The sequence below is a fragment of the Sturnira hondurensis genome, unplaced genomic scaffold (genome assembly GCF_014824575.4).
Source record: "Sturnira hondurensis isolate 20B ecotype Veracruz unplaced genomic scaffold, ASM1482457v3 Scaffold0021555, whole genome shotgun sequence".
NCBI classification, from domain to species: Eukaryota; Metazoa; Chordata; class Mammalia; order Chiroptera; family Phyllostomidae; genus Sturnira; species Sturnira hondurensis.
Window position 1 is genome coordinate 3,777,219 of NW_028094186.1, and position 22,937 is coordinate 3,800,155.

At 44.2% G+C, this 22,937-nt stretch overlaps 1 protein-coding gene across 2 annotated transcripts in view; it reads right to left on the reverse strand.

The window, feature by feature from the left end:
- ZBTB40 (zinc finger and BTB domain containing 40) overlaps positions 1-22,937 on the reverse strand; it is a 66,572-nt gene that overhangs the window by 30,602 nt on the left and 13,033 nt on the right. The window contains exons 2-4 of one of the 2 annotated variants that reach the window (XM_037033038.1): positions 18,035-18,120; positions 4,591-5,346; positions 4,003-4,133 (exon numbers count right to left, since the gene is read on the reverse strand). In XM_037033038.1, the coding sequence (XP_036888933.1) occupies positions 4,003-4,133; positions 4,591-5,275 (816 nt within the window). In that variant the 5' untranslated portion in view covers positions 5,276-5,346; positions 18,035-18,120. The remainder of the gene's footprint in view (positions 1-4,002; positions 4,134-4,590; positions 5,347-18,034; positions 18,121-22,937) is intronic. The other variant, XM_037033039.1, reaches the window with a different exon arrangement.

Below are 22,937 nucleotides of genomic sequence, written 5' to 3' on the forward strand. Positions count from 1 at the left end.
TAGAATAAAGAAGACAATTAAAAGTTCTAGTGTAAAAGCTGAAAAAAGGCCGAGTTTGCCTTTGAATGGAGATTTTACTAAGCTCAGCCAGAAAGCCTCCTAGGTCAGGAACTGCTTTTCCTAGTGGGCAGGGCCTGTTACACTGAGACACGGGAAGACAGGGGCCTCGGCCCCACCCCAGCACCCAAGAGATTCCTCCGTAATCAGTTTCGGCTTCGGTTTCACGGTTCAAGCAGCCCAGCCTCTTCTCACGCTGCCGCAATCACTGCCTGGGGAACGGCTTTTCCGCCTTTCATCCTTCCCCTCAGGAAACAAAGCAGTCAGGCCCCTGGTTCCTGGTGTGCACCCTGACGGCCCAGACCCGCTGCACACCCACTACCTGTTTTTCAGAAGGACAGGCTGGTCCATGTCAACCAGAACACCATTCACAAGCCCTAAATCAAGTCTCACAACTACACATCTAAGGACAGATTATTTTTCAAGTTAAGCTCTCTCAAGTTATGACGATTAACCAAATAACCACCACTGCCAACAACAAAAAATACTCAAAGTTCTTTGGGAACTCAAAATACAAGGGGGAACACGAAAAAAACCCAGAATTATCTTCTGAGGGTGGGCCCCTTGTACTTACTACAGGCTTCCCCGGCCAGGTGAGTGTTCTAGGGGCCCATCTGTGTCAGTGTACCAATTGGTGGCATTGTGAGAGGCTGCGTTCAGCTTCAGTGAATTTTTTTTGAAGACTCAATGCCTTTGCCCATTTCATGACGGGTGATTTCCGAGCTCACGTGCCCACACCATGCTGGGTGTTCAGCACTTTTTGACCCAAAACAACATGACCCCCCTGTGCCCCACCCTCCCTACTCACCCAATCTCATCCCAGGTGACTTTTTTTTTTGTTTCCCCAGATGAAAAAGGTCCTCAAAGGGAAACATTTTGCTGATGTGGAAGAGGTGAAACAAAAAATGGCAGAAGCATTAAAAGGCATCAAAATCAATGAGTTTAAAAACTGTTTTGAGCAGTAGGAAAAATGTCTCCATAGGAGAGTACTTTGAAGGCAACTGAAGTTGAAACATGTAAAAATATACAATTTTTTATAAATAAATTCTGTTTTGGGGGTCCCCCCTCATACAGTTTATCCAGCTCTATTAGCCTCTTGACCTTGAGCAACCTCATCGCCGTAAGCCTTCGTGTCCCAATCTGTAAAATGGGAATGTTACCCCCACATGGTAGAATCGCTGTGAAGTGAAGGTTATTTATACAAAACTCCTACTAAATGCCAGGCACAGAGAAGGAGCTCAGGAGGTGGTGACTACTACTGTCTGTTACGCATTAACACAGCATTTTAGACTTAAGTTGACCTTGAAACCCCCTTTCAACTAATGCCTGTTAATACCCTAGTGCCACGGTCATCTACTCCCACACATGAGCTGGTGTGCTGTTACTTTAGGCATAATTTGCAAGTCATGTCTTCAAAGAGGTTCCATCGCCATCCCGGAAGTAGCATCCTGAACTGCAGGTGTGGTGTCTCGTACAAAGCCATCAGTCTCGAGAACAACTGTTCCGTGTAGCTAAAACTCACCAGGTGTGCTTGTTAAAATGCACACCTCTAGTTACGCTTTCAGAGACTCTGATTCTTAGGCTGTGACAGAACTTGGAAATCTCCATCTTTAACAAGTTCCCTGTGGGCTGCTGGTTTTCATCTCCCTAAGCCACACTCTGTGAAGCACTGCCAGTAAATTAACAGCTTACGGAACTCTCAAAAGTCTGACGGTGGATGTCACGGTGTCTCTGCTGACATCTCTCAAACTTTTGAGGGGTCACTGAAAATCCATTTTCCCCAAGTGTTACTCTCTGCCTACCCCTTGATTTGACAAATATTTACTGAGCAATGGGCATGTGCCAGACAGTGAGCTGGTAGCTAGGAAAACATAAGACTGGATCCGTATCCTTACAGAATGTCCAACAGCAAAGGAATCATGCCACACTTGTAACACAGAAGCCACCGAACCACAGGAATCACCACAAGGCTTCAGTGTTCAGTGTATTTGAGAACCATTCCGCATCGTTCTGCATTTCAGCCACAGTTGTACAGTTGTTTCGTGGGTTTTGCTCGTTGTTGCTCTTCTGCTTACAGTTCACTGTATGTCAATCACACTTCAACAGAGCTGTCTAAGGGCAAGTCAAACGAGAGAGAAGTGTGGGGCCCAAGTACAAAGCAGTACCTCCCTACCTCTCTATTTATCTAATTTAATTTAATCTTACATTCTTCAGGCGTTTTTTTCCTTTCTCTCTCTGTTGTGGGAAGGTTTATTATGGACTATAACCATCAGTTTTAAACACCGCCACCACGTGGTTTGTAGAGCTCTTCCTCTGACCTCTGAAACCGGGAGAAATAACAGAGCCTGCTACGACTGCCAACAGTGACCCTGTGCTCTTTCGAAGCATTGTTAATGTTACCACCAGCAAAGGATTAGGACAAGAATTGGGAGGAAAAAAAATGTTAAATGATCCATGTCTGTAAATATTTTTGAGTACCTGTTATTTGTCAGATACTTTTAGGTACCAGTGTTAGGAAAAAAATGCGTAAGACCCAGTTCCAGTTAAGTACAGAGGCGTCACAATAACTTCAGTGTGGCTGATCTCAGGAATGGCTTTGCTCTCTGTATCCAAACTTAAGCGGAAAGGAAGTCTTAAGGAAGAAAATAAAGAGGTGTGCCTGATGGATTAAACAGTTAAGAGAACACCCATGTGCAAAAATATAAAAGTGTAATGTCTTCCAGCATAACGGGTGCAAAGAACACCAAGGGTTTACAGCTTGAACCTCCCCTAAGAGAGTCAGCAGGGTTGGTCTAGTCTTATAAGTAGCTTATCTCTTAAGAAAACAATTTATAGCCAATGGTTATACTAACTACAGTTAAAATAAATACTTGACATTGACTTTGTTTTTTTAAAGTAATTTGTTATATATATCAGGAATACATTTAAGTATTAGAAGGCATTTATTTATTGGATTAATACGAACTAACAAAACTAAACGCCTACAGCAACTTGGGCGACCTCCCAACACTACCCCACCAATCAGGGGAGAAAGCCTGCGGGGGGTGGGATCAGGGGAGGGACAGTGTCCTCTCACTCTGCACTGGGAGAAAGCGGGGGCCAGGGGAGTCCCAGAGTGGCCCCAGAGTCAGTCCTGCAGGGTCACGAGGAATTAGGCTGGGAGGGGGCCACCAGGTGCGGGCGCGTGTCACTGCAACACTGAAGAAAGAAAGAGACAACTGGAAAATAGGGTCTGAAAACCATTTGGCAGCTTTCTGTCAGTTAATTCTTAAGCATTCATACATACATCATAGAACATATCATTTTTACCTTGTTAGAAGGCAGTATGAACTCAATTTGTAAGAAAACAGCTCAAAGTCACTGCTTAGGTTTGAATCCTTGCTCAGAGTCTTACTAGCTCTGCAACCTGGGACAAGTTACGCTATTCATTTGAGATAGTTTTCACATCCATAAAACAAGTAAAAAAACATAAAAAATAGTAAAACAGTATCCACCTCAGCGACTTCTGTGAGGATTAAACGAGACAGCACATGTTCTAAACACAGCACCGTTCAATAAGCGTTCACCGTGACTGTTCTGACGTCTGAAACGGCCACTGTGTTCCCAAATGTCGGATGCGATTTGTTGTGAGTTTACGCCCTCTTTGTGCCACGTGTTGCGTGTTTGTTGGTGTTCTGTTTAACCCTGATGACTCGGAGGGAATGTGGAGTCACTTAAGAATCAAAACTGGTTGTAAGCTGGAATTCACCTGGTAATCAAAACAGAATTTCATTTTGAAAGTATCTTGCCTAGTACTTTTGCAAGACTGCCCTTTACAGCATAAATGTAAAATAATAGTTTGAAAATACTGAGACTGTGGGTGATTCTGCATTTTCTGCTCCGTCTGGGAAGCAGATCCGGTACCCTGAGAACACTGAGCTAGCAAATAAAACTCACGGTACCTACCTCCTTCTGTACACCTTTAATTTCTGAACACTCCTCTAGTTTTGTTAAAACATCCTGGGTAACCAAGAGTGCTTCTGAGAAGACACTTTCATTTTCTAGAAGAAAATTCAGCTGGTATTTCTTCTCTTCCTCTAAATGTAAAACAAAACAAAATTAAAAAATCAGTGATTCATTCCTTGAAATGACTTTTAAAAGTTTAAGTCACCTGAGAACCACTAAGGCACAGACAGTGTGTGTAACTGACACCTAGCACGTCAGTTCTGAGTAGTAGAAAACAGGACTCAGACGCCCTCCTCTGTGCGTCCGTCCTCACCCTGGTTAAAGCCACGGCGAGGTTATCAGAAATGGCGCACTATTACTTCAACACTGCTCTTCTGCTCTGAAGTTCAGCTTCAGGCTTCCATCACACAAAAAGGCATATTTAAACAAAGAATGCTCCAGTAGGAGCCACGCATTGGACTTTGGTACCCTAGCTAAGAGCCACCTTTCGTAGATTTATCAATGAAACAAACCATTCATGAAGACCACGGAATCCAGTAACTGACGACAGGAGGACAGACCACACAACGGCCCTCACGCGCGCATTACCTGGCTCTGCGCGGGCCGCCTTTGCCTCCCCAGCGGCTCGTGCGACAGGGGAGGGAGAACTCACTGCAGCGGTGTGAGGAGGTTCCCCTGGGGCGTCTGCACCGCCCTGCACCCCCTGGGCAGGGGAAGGGTCCACGCTCATCTCTTGTGCATCCAGGTGGACGGCTTCCTGGGTCCCCACTTTCACAGGCGTAGAACCCTCTGGGGAAGAGTGAAGCTCTCCCGCCCCCTGCGAGGAAAGGATTTCTACTTCCGGCTTCTCCAGCCCCTCCTTGAGCGACTCAGAGGGTGGTGCGGAGACATCCCTCACCACCTGACCCTGCACGGAGCAGTTCACGAGGCTGGTCAGGAGAGTCTTGCAACTGACAGCCACGTCGAACATCTGGAGGCTGTCGGCTAAGGAGATGATCTTGGAGAAGTTGTGCTTGCCCACGGGCAGCCTGCCGGTGTACACCATCTCCAACAGCAGGGCGAACTCCTCGGGGCTCACCACGGACGCGTCGATGGAGATGGTGTCGGTGTTGTCCAGCAGGGTTTTGAACAGGAGGCTGGCGGCGGCCAGGACGAGTTTGTGGGCCCGGAAGTAAATGGTGCCGATGGAAATGGTGCAGTCACAGAACTGCTGCTCCTTGCACAGCGTGTAGAGCTGCTGCAGCAGCTGCCGGCTGTAGTTGGGGAGCTCCATCCCGCCAGCTCTGCCCTGAGGACTGCTCTTCCTCTCTTTCCAGAACCCGCTCTGAGGATCAGCACTAGATCCTAGACAAACCCAAAAAGACCGTGTGAATACTCCACAACAGGCAGGGAACTGCTTCGGATAAAATATTAAAACAAACCAGCAAAAAGGGCAAGTCACTCATTCACTTAACAGATTTTGCTTGATGTGAAGGGGCACAGTGCCAAGTGTACTAAATTAATGCTGATAATAACCGTCATGTGTTTAACTAGAACAGGACTGTGCTTAGTGCTTCACCTGGATGACCCTTTAATCCTCACAACAACTCTACGGGAAAGACAGTGCATCCTCCCCATTCTACTGGTGAGACTGAAATGCAAAGGGGCTGCGAGAACCGGCTGAGGGAAACAGCCATTGAACATCGTGCCGGCAGCTCACTGCTTTCAACGCTGTAAGTACCCATGTGGCTGTACGCATTCCTGCTCCCAATTACCGTATTTTGCCATGTATAATGAGCACTTTTTTGCCCATTTTTTTGAGGGGGAAACAAGAGTGCACTTATACATGGGTAGCACCAAAACATGGGTGCACATTATACACGGCAAATTGCGGTAGTTCTCAGCCAACTGAAGGAGACAGATTTATAAAGAGACTCATAACTCACGAGTCCTCATTTATTCTACCTACCTGCAACATCGTTCACGAGTCATCACGCTCCCCCCGCCCCCACTAAAATGCATTTCCACTTGCTGCTGCTCTTTCCTTATCCTACTGCCTCACTGGCCTTCCCAGCGTCCTTTGGTCAGCCGCCTCTGCATCACTTTGGCCCCTAAAGTCTGGGGTGCTCCGGGACTCTGTGACTCTATTGCCTATTTTCTCTCACTTGACGCAGTAACTGTGAAATCCCTAAGTGCAGACAGCTTTCAGATTTCCACCTCCATTGCAGACCTCTCCTTGGAACTCCAGACGCATCCCTCTAACCACGCATACAGCATCTCTGCCTGGAGGCCTCCTCTCCAACCTCAGACCACCCCCTCCCTCTTACTCACTTTTGTGAGGAAATATTTATCTCCCACTGACATGTTTTTTACTGTTCATTATGTAAGCTCTATTATAGAAGGACCTCTTTTAAATTTTTTCTCATTTTCTATGTCCTAGTACTTAAAATTCTGCCCAACACAAACATTGTTGGTTGGTTGTAGAATGCATAAATGAATGGAAGAAAATGTAATGATATAGATCTGGACCCAGAAACCCAGTTTAGGGAACAGGAAAGTTCAGGAGTGAAGTTTGGAGCGGGAGCTAACAGGTCAGAGAGGAAGCTAACAGGTTCAGTACCCAAAGAGTGGGTACTGAAGAGGTGAAAAGAGTAAGAGAACAAGGCATGCCCAGCAGGGAAGAAACCACGGAGGAGTTGGGGGCAGAGGGTTAGAGGGTGGGATTAGAACAGTTTGGTGTGAGTGGACGAGCAGGGACAGGGAATGTCAGACGATGCAGCTGGAGAGGCAGGCAGGGGCGCTGGCCACTGAGAAGTATGTGAGCCATGCACAGGAAGGTGAATTTATCCCAAAGGCAATGAGGAGCCACTGAAGGGTTTGAAGGGCTTTAAACAGGAAAGTCGCATGGTCAAACATGCATTTTAAACATACCATATAGCAAAGATTTGTGCAGAATTTGAGGGGGATAATGCTAAAGACAGGCTCTATTATTGCAGGACTTCAGGGGGGAAAAATCAATGAGGGCCTTGACAGGAAGAGCGGTAATAGAAGACAGAAAGATACAGCCAAAAATATTTAGACAGTACAACTGTTGTCACTTAGGGTCTGAGTGGATGTGACTCCCAGGTTTCTGGTGTGGTGAGTGGGGATGGGTGGTGAGGTGACCCACAGTGGGACAAAAGCCACTTGTCAGGCCCTATTTCCCAGAGCTGGCTGGACCCCATAAAGCATGACTGGCCCTAATTGTTTTATGGGCCTTTATCCTCAGGACTAGAAAATTCCTGGAAGTGCCCTGAAGGCACTGAGTTCCCAGGAACTTGCCAAACAGGACAGACCAGACCACAACTGACCACCACCACTCGCACCCAGAAGATAACATGGAAATGAGCTGCAGTCCTGATGAAAAATCCTGCCCTACAACCACCCACCACCCGATAAAACTCACAGCCCCGATGACCCCTCAGGGCCGGTGCTGCTGCTGGCCCACCTCTCCGCACCCGGCCCTGTCCGTCCGGAGGGAAAGTAAAAATAAAACCTTTACTCTGCCTTTCTTCTCTTTATGAATGCTTTCACAGCCTGCTTCACCGACTACCCTAACAATGCAGATAATACAAGAAAAACATAGTTTAGGGGAAGGTGACATCTAGTTAGGTTTTGGGTCTGAGGATCTTATGATGACAACAAAATTGTATAATCTCACTAAAAATAAGCATAAGTACAGTAAAAAAAAACCTGGCAGAAAGACACATGTCAATACAACACAGGTCACCTTGTTAGCAGGATTATGGATAATGTCCTGTCTACTCCACCATTATTTCTTTATTTTCTACATTTGGAACTGACAGAGAAAAATAGAAATAAAGCACTTCCAAGTTCCAGTTTCCAGTCTGTCTTGTAAGGAGTTTAGAAGTCACCATTTCATCTGGACAACAAGTGAAAACCCAAACAAAGTGAAAAATCAACAACTCTTCTTAGATCAGTCAGAGAGGTGAGGTTTCAAAACTGCTGCCCCCCCCAACCCGAAGAGACAGAGAGGGGAGACAGAGGCTCACTGCTTCCCGGGGCAGGAGCCCACCACGGACGCTCACGGCACCAGCACCGCGAGGGGACCGACACTGGGACCCACCAGCCACCACAGGCTCAGCGAGGACAAGTCTGGGCGGTAAAAATTCCAGAGACTCTGAGTCATAGTTTCATGAGTTCTACCTCCAGGAGCTCTCCCGGTGCTCTTAGCAAATATCAGAGAAAAAAATCCCTCCTGCTTCTGGGAGGGGAGGGGGAACAGCAACCATTTCTTAAAAATATACCAGAGCGCTCTGTTCTTCTTAACAAGGCCTCCCCTCAGGAGACTCTATTCCCAGAGCCCAACCTAATCGGGGGAAGAGAAATACCCGACTTTTGCCCATCCTGGACATCCGGTCCCACCCAGGAGTGGGGTGATGCAGACACGCTGGGGAAGTGCACCGTCCGGAAGTCCGTGCCCCCCAAGACAGAGGCCTGACCACGGGTCCATAAAGCTCCCGCTCACGGCTCACCACCCGCCAGTGGAGGCCGCTGACCACGGTTCTTTCTACCCAGTACATCGATGTCTACCTTCCACAGAGAATTAGAAGGTGCACCAAAGGCAAAAGAAATAAAAAACGAAACAGTTTGAAGAGACTGAGCAAGCACCAGAACCTCAGTCAGATATGTCAGGAATGATCAGACCAGGGATTTTTTAAAAACACGATTCATGTGCTAAGGGAAAAAGCAGAGCCCATGCAGGAACAGATGGACACTGTAAACAGACGGGGAGTCTAAGGAAGAACAGAGAAGAGGCGCCGGAGATCGAAAACACGGCAAGAGGTGGAGCGCCTTCGGCGTGGTCATTAGCGGGTGGTGCGCAGCTGAGGGCAGGGCCTCCGAGCTGGAGGCTGTGGGGACAGGGCCTGACAAAGTTAAAAAGCGCAGTGAGAAGAGCGTTTAGAAAAACCACCCAGAGCAGAATATCCAAGAATTGTGAGAACTCCAAATGGCAAAGCATACACACAACGCGAATATATAAAGGAGAAGAAAGAGAGAAAGGAACAACAAAACATCGGCAAGCCAGACCAAGAACACGAAGAGAACGCCACACCACGAGTGGGAGGGCTTTGGCCCAGGCATCCAAAGCTGGTCCAACGTCCGAAAATCAGTGAACGTAACCCCATGTCACCAGGCTAAAGAAGCTGTAACGATGACAGACTAAAGATTATAGCAACAGACGCAGAAAAAGGATTTGAACAAATCCAACATCCACTCATGATAAAAACTCTCAGCAACCTGGGCATAAAGGGGAACTCCCTCAACTTGCTAAAGAACATTCTATTAGAAAAACCCTACAGCTGACACTACACTCCAGGGTGAGACACCTGAAGGTTTGGCGCTACGACCGGAAAGAGGGCCCGGTGTGCTCTCTCCCCAGTGCCTTCCTGCGCCAAAGTGGGAATGCCCGCTGCCGCAGGCAGACAATAAGAGCAAAGAAAACATATGAATAAGACAGTCTGTTCACAGATATTGTGACTGTCTATGTAGAAAATCTGAAAGAATCAATAAAAAAAACAATAAACTAAGATGGCAAGGTAAATATACGAAAGTTAATAGCTTTCCAATATGGTGGCAATGAACAAGTGGACTTTGAAACTAAGACATAACCATTTTATTAGTGCCCAAGAAAGAAATTAAAAAATGTAATACTTAGAAACCAGTTAACAAAATATGTACAAGATGTATGTGAGAAAAACTACAAAACTGATTAATGATATCAAGAACTAACAATGGAGATGTTTATATTCATGGCCTGGAAGACTTGGTACTGCCAAGATTTCAGTACTTCCTAACTTGATCTATGAACTCAGTATAATCCTAGCCCAAACCCCAGAGAGTTGTTCTGTGGACAGCGGCAGATTCTAAAGTCTACATAGAGAGCCGAATGCCCAGAGTGGCCGGCACAACATTCTGGAAGAACAGAGTTGGGGGTGGACACCACTTGGCTTCAGGACTGACTACAACTCTGCAGTAACCAAGACAGTGAGGTGCTGTGAAAAACAGATAAACAGGCCCACAAACATACAGCCAGCTGTTTTATGACAAAGGACCCATGACAATACAGTGAAGCAGAGACAGTATTTGCAATAAATGGTGATGGAACAACTAAACATCCACATGTAAAAAAAATTTCATCACAGAGCTTAGAGTCCTCACAAATTTAACTCAGAATGAATCACAGACCTAAATCTAAAATGTAAAACTAAAATTTTGAGAATATAACATGGGAAAAAACCTACATGAACTTGGGTATAACAATGACTTTTTAGGTGCAACACCAAAGGCAGGACCCCTGAAAGAAGTAACTGATTAGCTGGACTTAACTAAAATGTAAAAACTTCTGAAAAACACTATTTAGAAGAAGAGAGGCCACAGGCAAGGAGAAGATTTTTGCAAAAGACATACCTGATAAAGAGCTATTATCCAAAATACACAAAGAATTCTTTTTTTTTAAAGATTTTATTTATTTATGTTTAGAGGGGAAGGGAAGGAGAGAGGGAGAAAAACAACAATGTATGGTTGCCTTTCGTGCGTCCCCTGCTGGGAATTGGCCTGCAGGGAACTGGCCTGCAACCCAGGCATGTGCCCTGACTGAGAATCGAACCGCGATCGTCTGAGTCGCAGGCCCGCACTCAATCCACTGAGCTACACCAGCCAGGGGTACACAAAGAATTCTTAATACTCAGCAATAAGAAAACAAACAGCCTGATTAAAGACTGACCAAAGATCTTAATAGACATCTCACCAAAGAAGATACACAGACCACAAGCATACAAAAAATGTTCAACATCATATTTCATAAGGGAATTGCAAATTAAAGCAACAATGTGATACCACTATTCACCTGTTAGAATGGCCAAAATCCAAAGCAGTGACAATACCAAGTGCAGCAACGAGAACTCCTTTTCATGGCTGGTGAAATGGTACAGTCTCTTTGGGAAACAGATTAGAAGTTGCTTATAAAACTGAACATACCCTTACAATATAACCCAGCAATAGTGCTCCTCAGTATTTACCTAAATGAACTGAAAACCATGTCCACACAAAAACCTGCATATAGATGTTTTTGTGCAAGACACAGCAACTCTAGTCATAACTGCCAAGACTTAGAGGCAACCAAGGTATCCTTTAGTAGGTGAGTGGATAAATGTGTACATCCACACAATGGAATATTACTCAAAGCTGGGGGAAACAAGCTATCGAGCCATGGAGAGACATGGAGGAAACATACTGTATAAGAAACCAGTCTGAAGGCTGTATATACTACATGAATCCCACCAGGTAACACGCTGGGAAAGGCACGCTGCGGAGACAGACAGAAGATCAGTGCCAGGGGCTGGGGTGGGTAAGGGATGAAGAGGCGGAGCACAGAGGGCTTCAGGACAGTGACACCGTTCTGTACGATACTGCAACGCTGGATTCGTGTGTTGCAGACTTGTCAAAGCCCAGAAGATATACAACACCAAAACAGCACCCTAACGGAAACTTTGGAGTTTGGGTGATAATGACATGTAGATAGGCTCGTGATCACAACGAATGCATCGCTGTGCTGGGGGACTTTAGGGAAGCCTGGGCGAGTGTGGGGACAGGGTCATACGGGAACTCTGCACTTGCAGTTTTGCTGGGGACTTAGGACTGCTCTAAAAAACAAAGGTCATTTCTTTACAAAAATTTCCTAGAATGAACATAAATTTTTCAGTTCTAATCACCCCAAGCCCTATCTAACATACTGGGGTATCTAGTATTGTTGGGTATTCATGAAATTCACAAAATTTTTCAGTATGCTCAACAAGCATCTTTAAGAAAACCCAGCCCTACTCTTTGAGTACAGTTTGTCTTAATATTCACATTATAAAAATGCATACTTTAAAAAAAGAGACAAAGAAACTGTCCGAGGAGCTAAATGACTTGCTGCAATACTACCAGCAATTGAAGCAAGACTGGAATCTGAATCTCCTGGTACTTGTGAAAACCAGAAAAAAAATCCCAAAACCTTGTAATATTTACCACAGGCAAAAGGAGGGGTTACCTTTAGAAAAAAGAAGGTACTTCTAAAAAAATTAAAAATTAACTTATCTACATTAGATCCCTTTAAACATTCTTATGAATAAGAAGTGATTGGAATTACATTTTCAGGACAAACTAAAACTCAAAATGTCGTATTTTGGTCCTTTTTTGGGGGGGAGAGTATCCGCATCTCCCATCAGATTAAACAGTAAGACACATCAGTGACCCAAAGGGAGGTATTCTGAACATTTACCACAGGACCTTGTGGTCAGAGCTATTTCATATTTTTGTCAACTAAATTAGATGAGAAAATACAACAATTTTAGCAGAATAAGCAACTAAGCCAGGTTAAAAAAACTGAACAGAATCATGTAGCTTACTGATTAACAGACACTAAACTAAAACATGGTTATAAATCTGACCAATAAAAGGAGAGTGGGGTTAGTTAAGGCAGAAAACATTCAAGGGTAATCAGGAGCTTCTTTAAAAATGTATGTTGGCAATGCTGAAAGTTGAAATTGTAGTCAGATTAACAGGAATACTAATTAAAGAACAGACTTTTGGCAAAATGGCACAGTGAGTTGATGTTAAGTGAACCTTTTCTCCCACAGAGATAGTGGATAAAATAAAACAAAAAAAGCTTTAAAAATACATAGTCAAGCTGAAAAAAAAAAGAAAGAAAGAAAGAAAAGAACTCCTGAGGCACCTGAAATGAAAGAGATATCAAAATCAAAGCCAAAACAGTAAATGGAAGCTGAGACCATGCTGGTCCCTGGGGGTTGCCAACCCCAATACAGACCCTGGGCTTGGAGGAGAAAGCACTAATGCTCACGTGGAGACTGGGAATATAGCTTTAGGCAAATGGAGGTGGGGGAGTTGGAACTGAGACACTTGCACAAAGAGCCTCAATCACCTACCCCTCCTTGAAATGCGGTCTGGAAAATCTCTGCTCACTGATTCAGCAAACAGCAATAAAAGTCGCTAACTATCAAGGCCTGGAGTAGGGAAAAGGTACCTGCAAGAAATCTACAGTGAAGGCCTATGCCATGGAGGTGTGAAACCTAAATTTGCTCCCTCTATCACCCAGGAATCCTGAGCTGAAAAATTAATATAAAAGCTGATCTTTGACATGCCACAGAAAAAAATGACGATTACTTTCATAACCCTAGGCACGGACTCACACAGGGAAAAAGAAAAATACAGAGAAGAGCTCAGTATTACAAACCATATGAGGAAACATGAATGTGAAACATAAATCTATAAAAGGTAACAGTAGGAAATGTCAGGGGGAATCTTTGAAATGGGGGTAGGGAAACTTTTTAAACCAAAACTTGTGAGAGAGAGACAGAGAGAGAGAGAAGGAAAAAGGCTAAATTTGACTATATTGATTACTAAAGGTTTCTGTCAAAAGAACTCTATAGACACAATTAACAGACAAATGGACAAATGGTACAACTAGCAGAAAATATTTGCAAAGTTTAAAGGCAACAAGGAATCAATATCTAGAATATTTAAGGAGTTCCTGCAAACGTTAGGAACAAAACTGAAATCCAAGGTGGAGGGTGGGAACCGGGCAATGACGCGACTGGGCAGTTCGGAGGAGGAGCTCACTGAACTGATAGCAGTAGTTGTTGTGATGGCATCTAACATGTGTTGTGATGTTCATCATATTCGGGAAGTGCACTATGCACTTTATACACAGGAGCTCATTTTATCCTCTTAAGAACCTGATAGGCAGATGTTGTCTCTATCCCCGTCTACTGATGGGGAGAAGAAAGCCTAGAGAGGTCGAGCATTTTCTCTGAGGTCTCACGGTAACATGTGGTGGACATGGACTTGCATCTAGGGCACCACTGGTGGGTGTGAAACTTGATAGAGCTGTTCTGAAAAAACATTCTGGTAATATTTAGTTACATTTTCTGTGCATACACACATGTGCCTTAAGACCCAGGACTCACACTCCTAGATATATAGCCTAGAAAAATCCTCACATATGGAAATATGGCCAGAAGTATCACTGGAGCATCGTCTGTGGTAGCAGGGAGATCAGAGACAACTGAGATGCCCATCACTAAGAGAATGTAAGCAGGCATGCAGGATGTGCATTATGGAGTACAGTGCATTTCAAAGAAGCAACAGGCAGCTATTTAGACAAAAGCATGGATAGATCTGAAATACCCAGTGCTGAGTGAAAATGTAAGAATGAGAAGGAGATCTAGAGCATAACATCATTTATATACATAAGTCAAAAATGTACATTCGAGCCCTGCCTGGTGTAGCTCAGTGGATTGAGCGCAGGCCTGTGAAGCAAAGGGTTGCTGGTTTGATTCCCACTCAGGGCACGTGCCTGGGTTGCAGGCCAGGTCCCCAGTAGGGGACACACGAGAGGCAACCACACATTGATGTTTCCCTCCTACTCTTTCTCCTTCCCTTCCCCTCTAAGAGTAAATAAATAAATAAATTTTAAAAATACACATTCGAAACAATGCCATTTAGCACATAAAGTGACATACGTGCTAAAGACATTTATCAAACACGTAAGACTGGGTGCCTATAGTGGGGGAAACAGGAGCAGGGGTTGGGGGTAAAGGAGGAAAATAAAAATCAAACAAGAGGGACCTCGCCCAGATAGATACAGGAGGCTCCCTGCACCTCCCCCAAAATGTCAAAACATAAAAAGTCACATGAGGAAGTGAATCACCAAGGAAGAAAAGAGCATTCCCAAGAACTGAAAATCATAAAAATTATAGATTACTGTAAAAAGTACTAAAATGGCTTCATTTTAATAAGCAGGAAGAATAAAGGAAGGCCATATGAAAAACAAAATAATGTGGAAAAAGAATAGATGGATGTGAAAAAAACTTTTAGAAATGAAAAATTACATAATCAAAATTTATCCATTGATGAACTACATAGGTTAGACATAGCTAAAGAAAAAATTAGTGATTAGGAAGAGAAGCCTGAGAAAATTACTCGGAAAGTAGCAGAGTTAAAAAAATAGAAATATTAAAGAGAAGTTAAGCAACATTGAAGACAGAATAAGAAGGTTACACATGCATCTAATAGGTGTTCCAGACAGAGACAATGGAGAACATGTGGGAAAAGCAATTCGAAGATATAATTTTTGAGAATTTTCTAGAATTAAAGACAGACATGAGTCTTTAAAATGAAAACTTCAAAATACTAACAACACAGGGGAAAAAATTGTAAGAAACCCAAGAAAAAATACATTCCTTACCAGAGAATGACAATTGGACTCATACAACTTCTCATTAAGGAGAACAAATGTCAGAAGAAAAAACAGTAAGTTTTCAAATATGAAAGAAAATAACAATCAACCAAGTATCTATATCCAGTTTGAAATAAAATCATCTGTAGACAAAGATAAGAAACCTACAGACTGTCAATAAGTTACTGTAAGGATAAAACTGAATCAGAAGGAAGAGACAGAATGAATGTAAAAGAAATAAAAGCAAGTAGCAAGCAAAGAAACTGCTGAACATGCCCAGTAGAACAGTTAAAACCGGAAAGACTGGTAACACCAAACGTTGGTGAGCAGATGGAGGGACTAGAACTCTCAAACGCTGCTGGTGGAAGTACACATGGTTTCTTATAGTAAAGAATGAACTACTGATAGAGGCAACAACATGGGTAAACCTTAAAAATATAATGTTAAGGCAATGCCAGTCACAAAAGAGCACATACTATGTGACAGTTTACAGGTGACAGAAACACAGGCAAAACTATTCTGCGGTGATACAAATCAGACAGTGGCTGTGGAGGGTGCCGGGGTCGTGTGGGGAAGGGAACTGAACAGAAATGCAAAGGACCTTTCTGGGGAAATGAAACTGTTCTACATCTTATTTTGGATGGTCATTAAAAAGAAGATTATTGAGAGACTTCCGGCCAAGATGGAGGCATAGGTGGAAACACTGTGCCTCCTTGCACAACCAAATTTAAAGACAACAAAGTTTTAGTAACAAAAACACAACCAAAACACAGAAAATTGAACTATACAGAAGTCAGACAACAACGAACCTTTCAGCTAGACCAGTAAGAGGGGCAGAGCCAGCTGGGTCTGAGTGGGGTTGCTCAGGAAAACTCAGCCTGACTGACCCAGGCACTGGAGGTGGTTGGCGGATCCCAGGCGTGGGGTTACAACAAGCAGACCCAGTGAGGAGGGCACTAGGCAGCAGGCTGACCATGGTCACACATTTGCGCGCAGATAAACCAGGCCAAGGAGTGAGCAGTGAGACAGACCACACAGGCCCCAGTGCCAGGAAGCAGCAGAGGGGACCGCCATTGCCCCTCTTGGACCCCACCCCCATGTACAGCATCACAACCCAGCGACTGAGTGGCCCCACCCTGGTGAACACCTAGGCCTCTGCCCCTCATGGGTAACAGGCGCAAACAGACCAAAACATTATGGCTCAAGAAGAACTCAAAGCCCCAGAGCCGATAACTCTAAGTGACCAAGAGATAGCTAACCTATCAGATGCACAGTTCAAAACACTGGTGATCAGGATGCTCACAGAACTGGTTGATTTTAGTCACAAATTAGAGGTACAAATGAAGGCTAAACTAATTGAAATAAAGAGAAATGCACAGGAAACCAATAGCTATGGAAAGGAAACTGGGACTCAAATCAAGGGAGTGGACCAGAAGGAAGAAAAAAATGACCAAATAGAAAAGTATGAAGAAACAAGAATTCAAAAAATGAGGAGAGGCTTAGGAATCTCCAGGACATTTTAAACATTCCAGCATCCGAATTATAGGGGTGCCAGAAGGGGAAAAGAAACAGCCACGAGTGGAAAACTTATTTGAACAAATAATAAAGGAGAACTTCCCCAGTCTGGCAAAGGAAATAGACTTCCAGGAAATCCAGGAAGCTCAGAGAGTCCCAAAGAAGTTGGACCCAAGAAGGAACACACCAAGGCACATCATAATACATTGGCCAAGATTAAAATGAAGGAGAGAATTCTAGAAGCAGCAAGAGATAAGGGGACAGTCACCTACAAAGGAGTGCCCATCAGACTGTCAGCTGATTTCTCAAAAGAGACCTTACAGGCAAGAAGGGGCTGGAAAGAAGTATTCTAAGTCATGAAATCCAAACACCTACAGCCAAGATTGCTTTATCCAGCAAAACTTTCATTTAAAATGGAAGGACAGATAAAGTGCTTCTCAGATAAGATCAAATTCAAGGAGTTCATCATCACCAAGCCCTTATTATATCAAATGCTAAAGGGACTTATCTAAGAAAAAGAAGATAAAAAATACGAACAGTGAAAGGACAGTAAATTCACAGTTATTAACAACCACACCTAAAACAAAAGCAAACAAAGAGGACAGCTAGATCAGGAGTGGAACCATAGAAATGAAGAACACATGGAGGGTTAGCAACAGGGGAGTGGGAGGAGGAGAAGGGGGGAGAAGGTACAGAGAACGGGTAGCATAGATGGTAGGTAGAAAATAGGTAGGGAGGAGGGCAAGAATAGTATGGGAAATATAGAATCTAAAGAACTTAGACATGTGGACATAAACTAAAGGGGGGGAATGGTGGGGGAGGTGTGTGCAGGGTGGAGGGGAATGAAGGGGGGGAAATAGGACAACTGTAATGACATAATCAATAAAATATATTTTTTAAAAAAGAGTAGATTATTTGTCAAAAACTTAAAACAGAAAACTTAAGCTCAATGTACGGCATGTTAAGTATATCTCAATAAAAAAGAAATGAAGAAACGCGACGGCACACCTAAAACGCGCTGACTGTTTAAGAATGGGTATGAGCAGTGGAGGTGAAAACAGTGTAGAACGACCCCAGCACTGGCCACTCACTGAATGTCCACCACGTGCAGGCACCTCTCTAAATGCTGTACTTGTACTAACTCATTTAACCCTTTTGACAGCTCTGTGAAGCAGGTGCTTTTAGCACCCCCATATTATAGGTAAGAAAACCGGGGCATGGAGAGGTTGCACTCACCCAGGGTTACACAGCTTGTGTGTGGCAGAGTCAGGGTCCAAGCTCAGGCAATCTGGCTCTGAGATGCTGAAAACTCCACTGCCTCCCTGAAATGAAAAATCAACAGCATGGAACATGAAAGACGGGAGACTAGACCTGGGGTGTTCCATGGTCAAGGGGATGACAAAAATAACAATTAACATTAACCTTTGTTAAGTGATGTATGTTAACAGGTAAGGATAAAAGGGAGTAGGAGCTAAATAAATATTTGCAAATAAGAGATATAAAAGGGAATAAAGAAAATGTGATTGAGCAACAGCAAGTGGGAAAAGGGAAAAGGGGAAAGGGAAAAAAGAAGGCAAAAAAGTATAATAAATAGAAAACAACTTAAGATGGTAGAAATAAGTTCAAATATATTAGTAATTGCAAATTTTTATAAAAGCAGATTCAACTTTCTTGTTAAAAGCAGACTCTCTGATTGGATTTTTTTTTAGAAATGGGGGGAAAAACCAGCTTTATGTTGCTTATAAGAGAATTAATGTGTGGGTGTGTTTACCCTTAAAGCAGTGCTGAATATGTCTTAAACGCTGCATGTGTTAGCTGTTATTATTACCAAGCTGTGAATCATTCTCATTAAAAGTGTTGAAACTAGCCATCTGATATGACAGCTGAGTATCTATCTGTAAACAAACAATTAAACTATATAATCTTTGCAGACCACTTTCAGGTACAGACTACTGTTATCAAATGAATCTAACGTATAATCATGAGGGATACACTAATGATTTGTGGGTTGCTGAAATATACCATAGAGGCTCAAGTATACTTTGCTGATCTCACGATTAAAATGTAAAAGCCTCTAACGTGTATTTTACTGAGTTTACTCCTCACTTCCTCAGCAAGGAAGTTAAATGGAGGAGAGAGAATACGGCACTAGATATAATGTCACCAAAGTGTGCTTCTCAAAGTTAGGAAACTATAGTGTAAACACTGAGTGTTAGAAATCTCTCTGGGAATCCTGTAGACTCTCACACAGAGGCAACCTAAATCATGTTATTAAGCACTTACTGAAATCGCTAGGCTTGGGAGAACTGTCAAAGTTCCCAGGGGAGGAACATTTAAGCAACAGAAGAGCACTAGAATGACGAATGTTCCTCAAAGGAACAATATTAAAGCCTCAAGAAAAGACTAGACAGATGTAGAATCAAGATACTTACAAAGAAAAAACTTAATGGTTGAACCAAGCGCTGCATAATGACCCGAAACACAAATGGGGTGTCAACGCAAAGGAAATCTAGGCCAGCGTTCTAAAAGGAGCACGAGAATGTATATTCTGTCTATCTATAATCTCATTCTGTCTGCTTCCAAAAATAAACTCAAAGTTTGAAGAGTTTGTAAGTTATAAAGAAACAATTACATACAGAAGAAAACCCAGAAAATGCAAAAGAACTAAAGTCATAGTTGGTAGAAAATACAGAATCCCTTTAACAAACAAAAAGAAATACAAAAACTTGCAGTTTCAATATGTACTGCTTAATTAACTAAAATACGTGTTCTGAAATCCACAACTGCGGCGGCGCCCTGAGCGAAGGGCGAAGCCCTCACACAAAGGCCTCTGCCCCCACTGCTGGAGCCCAGAGGCTCGTCCCTGTGCCTCGGGAACCGGTCTGCAATTCGCGATTCACCGCACTCACTTTCCCGTAAGTCGGCAATACACACGCCAACCAATAATTATTCATGGGTAGGCTGCCTACTACTATTTACTCAGCATGTTGCTAGGTGCTGTGTGGGAGCCAAGTGAAATATAAAACAAGACCCTTGTCCACAGAGAGTTTGTAGTAAAGTTGACCCTACACTGGAATGACTGAAAAACTCTTAAAAGACTTGATCCACAAGAGACAAAAGGAGGAAAAGGGGTGGGGGGAAGATCGATCCCAGGGAGCAGCAGGAAAAGGAAAGGGTTGGAGCAGGTCAGTGGAAGTTGGGGACAATTTCAACAGGCAAGGGTGGAAGGGTGAAGAACTACAGGCAGAGGGGGAACAAGCAACCCGGATCCACCGGCGGACACGTGGCGTGCACGCTGAAAGCAGTGTAGTGCACAGAACCAGCCCTGCACCTGGCGCCGGAAAGGTATCCAACCAGTACTCGCTGTTGTTGTTATTACGGACACTGGGCTGGCTGGGGTGGGTCTCCAAAGACGCTCCTGGTAGGAGGAAGTGTGGAGCACAGGGCTGCCTAGGTCAGGCAGGCCGGAAGTGAGCAGAGGAGCTTCTGTCTACTTCGAGGGAGGAGCTTCTGGCGTTGAAACAGCACAACTGAAGCCGAGCTTTACCAGGGGACAGGTGGGATGGACTGACGAGGAAAGGCGACTAGCAATGAGGACGGACAGGCACCTTCTGTGCACTGTCTACCGTCAAACACCTGGAGTCCCACGGAACAGAAGCTGGTCCCACCTCTGCCTGCACTTCTGTATGCCAATATTCAAGAGATAAATGCCATTCTAATACTTGGTCAGGGTCCTCTCTTCTGGTTCCCTTAACAATCCCCGCCTCTCCTTGTGGAACATCTAAGACATCTCTCTTATGGTCTGGCTTGAGGCTGCCTTACCTGCTTAAAGGTGGTTTTTTTGTTTGTTTGTTTACTGTCCCTGTTAGCTGAATAATTTTTTTAATTCTGTCTTGATGCCTGGGTTCTGCTGGAACTGGAAAGCTGGGAGGGACCTTGCTGAGCCCTGTTCATTGCTTTCAGCAAACAGAAGCTCATCCTTGATCTATCCTGTACTTGTCTTACGACCCAGCGACCTTAGTCCAAACCCTCCCTTTGCGAGGGAGGAAACTGAGGTCCTGAGAGGCTGCGCACTCTTTGATCTGTGTCAGCTTTAACCCCGTGGCTGTTTAGCGTCTCACAAACAACCAGAATCAGGTAAAATAACAGGCACTCTCAACATAATTAGACCAAAGATCACACATTCAGAGACAAGAAATGAGGCATTTGCTACACACACAAAGATGATTTAAAATCTAAGGTATGTAAGGAATCAGCTAAGTTAAAAGAGAACCAGTAGCAATTATTTCTGAGAACGCAAGGAAGATTGGCGAGGTTAGAAAAGGGTGACTGTAGCTCTTAGCAGGCCCAGATTTCTCAAGTTCAAAAGCAGCTGTCATCTGGTTTCTTCTCTTACACGAAGGGCATGAAAGGCAGCAATTTATAGTGCAAGGGATGAAGATTTTTGTATCAGATACTCCTGGGTTTACATAAGTATAGTCACCGTTATTTCTAATGTTATCATCGCTACCACCATCAGTCCATCCCAAACTCGGGTCTGCTAAGTGTTCCAGCCCCTGGGAGCTGCAGCGACACTCGAATGAGCTCTGTGCTTTCCCCTAAGGCACATCCCGGTCATCGGGACCTCCAGGGAGCCAGGATAGCTCTAAAGAATGCCATTGCTGCAGAGACTAAAGTGGCCAAATCAGGTATAAAAATCACCTTTGGGGTTTGTGGAGGGGGTGGCTATCTACTGAGAGCTCCGTGGCAGAAGCCATGGAGGGACGATGCTACGCTTACACACTGGGATTTGCACCTCATCATCCCTGTTACTCTCACTTTACAGATGAAGACTAAGGCTCAGAGACGCCCACTGCCTATGGGCTGCAGAGTTAATAAGAGGCAGAAAAAAAAAGCCTAGGTTCTCAACCCTCAAGCCATGGTTCTTTCCTTTGTAACGCCGAGGCCTCAGTGGATGCCAAGACTTAGCTACCACTTCCGCAGAGAATTCTTCCTTCCAAGAGCTCAGCAGCCATTAAAGGATAGAGCTGTCAACTCTTCGTCACTTAACAAGTGAGCTTCCAGTCTCCCCCTGAGGGAGCTGGTTAGGGAGCCAACTATATTCAGGGCCCCAATGGCTCAGGAGACCGTCGTTTTCTCAATTACTAATTCATGTCTCACAACAAGATGAGTCCTAATGACATTCTGCTCTCTTCATTTTCTACCAAATCATACTAGGGTACTAAATAACCACTAATAAAAGCTACTAATAATTAAGTGCCCTGTTATGAACTTTTCACATGTCACCTCCTTTAATACTAACAACCTGGCAAGACAGTCAAACTGTATTTAAACCAAGAGGTTAAGGAACAGGCACAAGGCCACACAGCAAACCAGTCCAGGGAGGAACCGAGATTCTGATGCAGCCGGCCGGTCCTTCAGTGCGTGCCCTCCATCTGCCAGAATGTTTTCTCGAACTTTAATGTGCACTCTAAGAATCACTTGGGCACCTTGCCAAAGCAAAGATTCTGATCCAGGAGTTCTGGGATGGGGCTTGAATTCTGCATTTCTAATAAGCTCCAGGTGATACGAACGCTGCTGGTTCAAGGAACCCTCTCTGAGTCACAAAGGACTATGACATTATCTGTTCTCAAATCTCAGTTTTTCACATCTAGTTATTACATCACGTGTTAAGCAATCGTTCACCTCTGAAAAGTAATGAGTCACCAAATCTTTCCTTTTCTACCTGCCCTTGGCTCCAGCCTGAAAAACAAACTCTGAAATAGCTTTGGGAATAAAACCTACAAAATATGGACGATTCCAACAACCAGGCCCCATGGCCTGGCACCAACCCAACTCCTTTAAAATGCATTTCAGCAACCCAGTCTTCCAGGACTAGCCCCGCTTTCCTGGCTACTGCCAAAGAAACTAGAGGTCAAAATGCTCCTGATCCAGGTTCAAGTGGTCCACTGCGCCTGGCTAAGCCTTGAAAGGGCACCGGGCGGTATAGCCAAACAGTAAATGTGTGAAGTGGGTACAGTGAAGAGAGCCTGGCTCACGCCACTACATATAACCTACTGTGACACATTCTTTCAGCTACTGTGCCACCAGTCGCCCCCACAGAATCAGATATCTTTGCTCATCTCCCATAGCCTCCTAC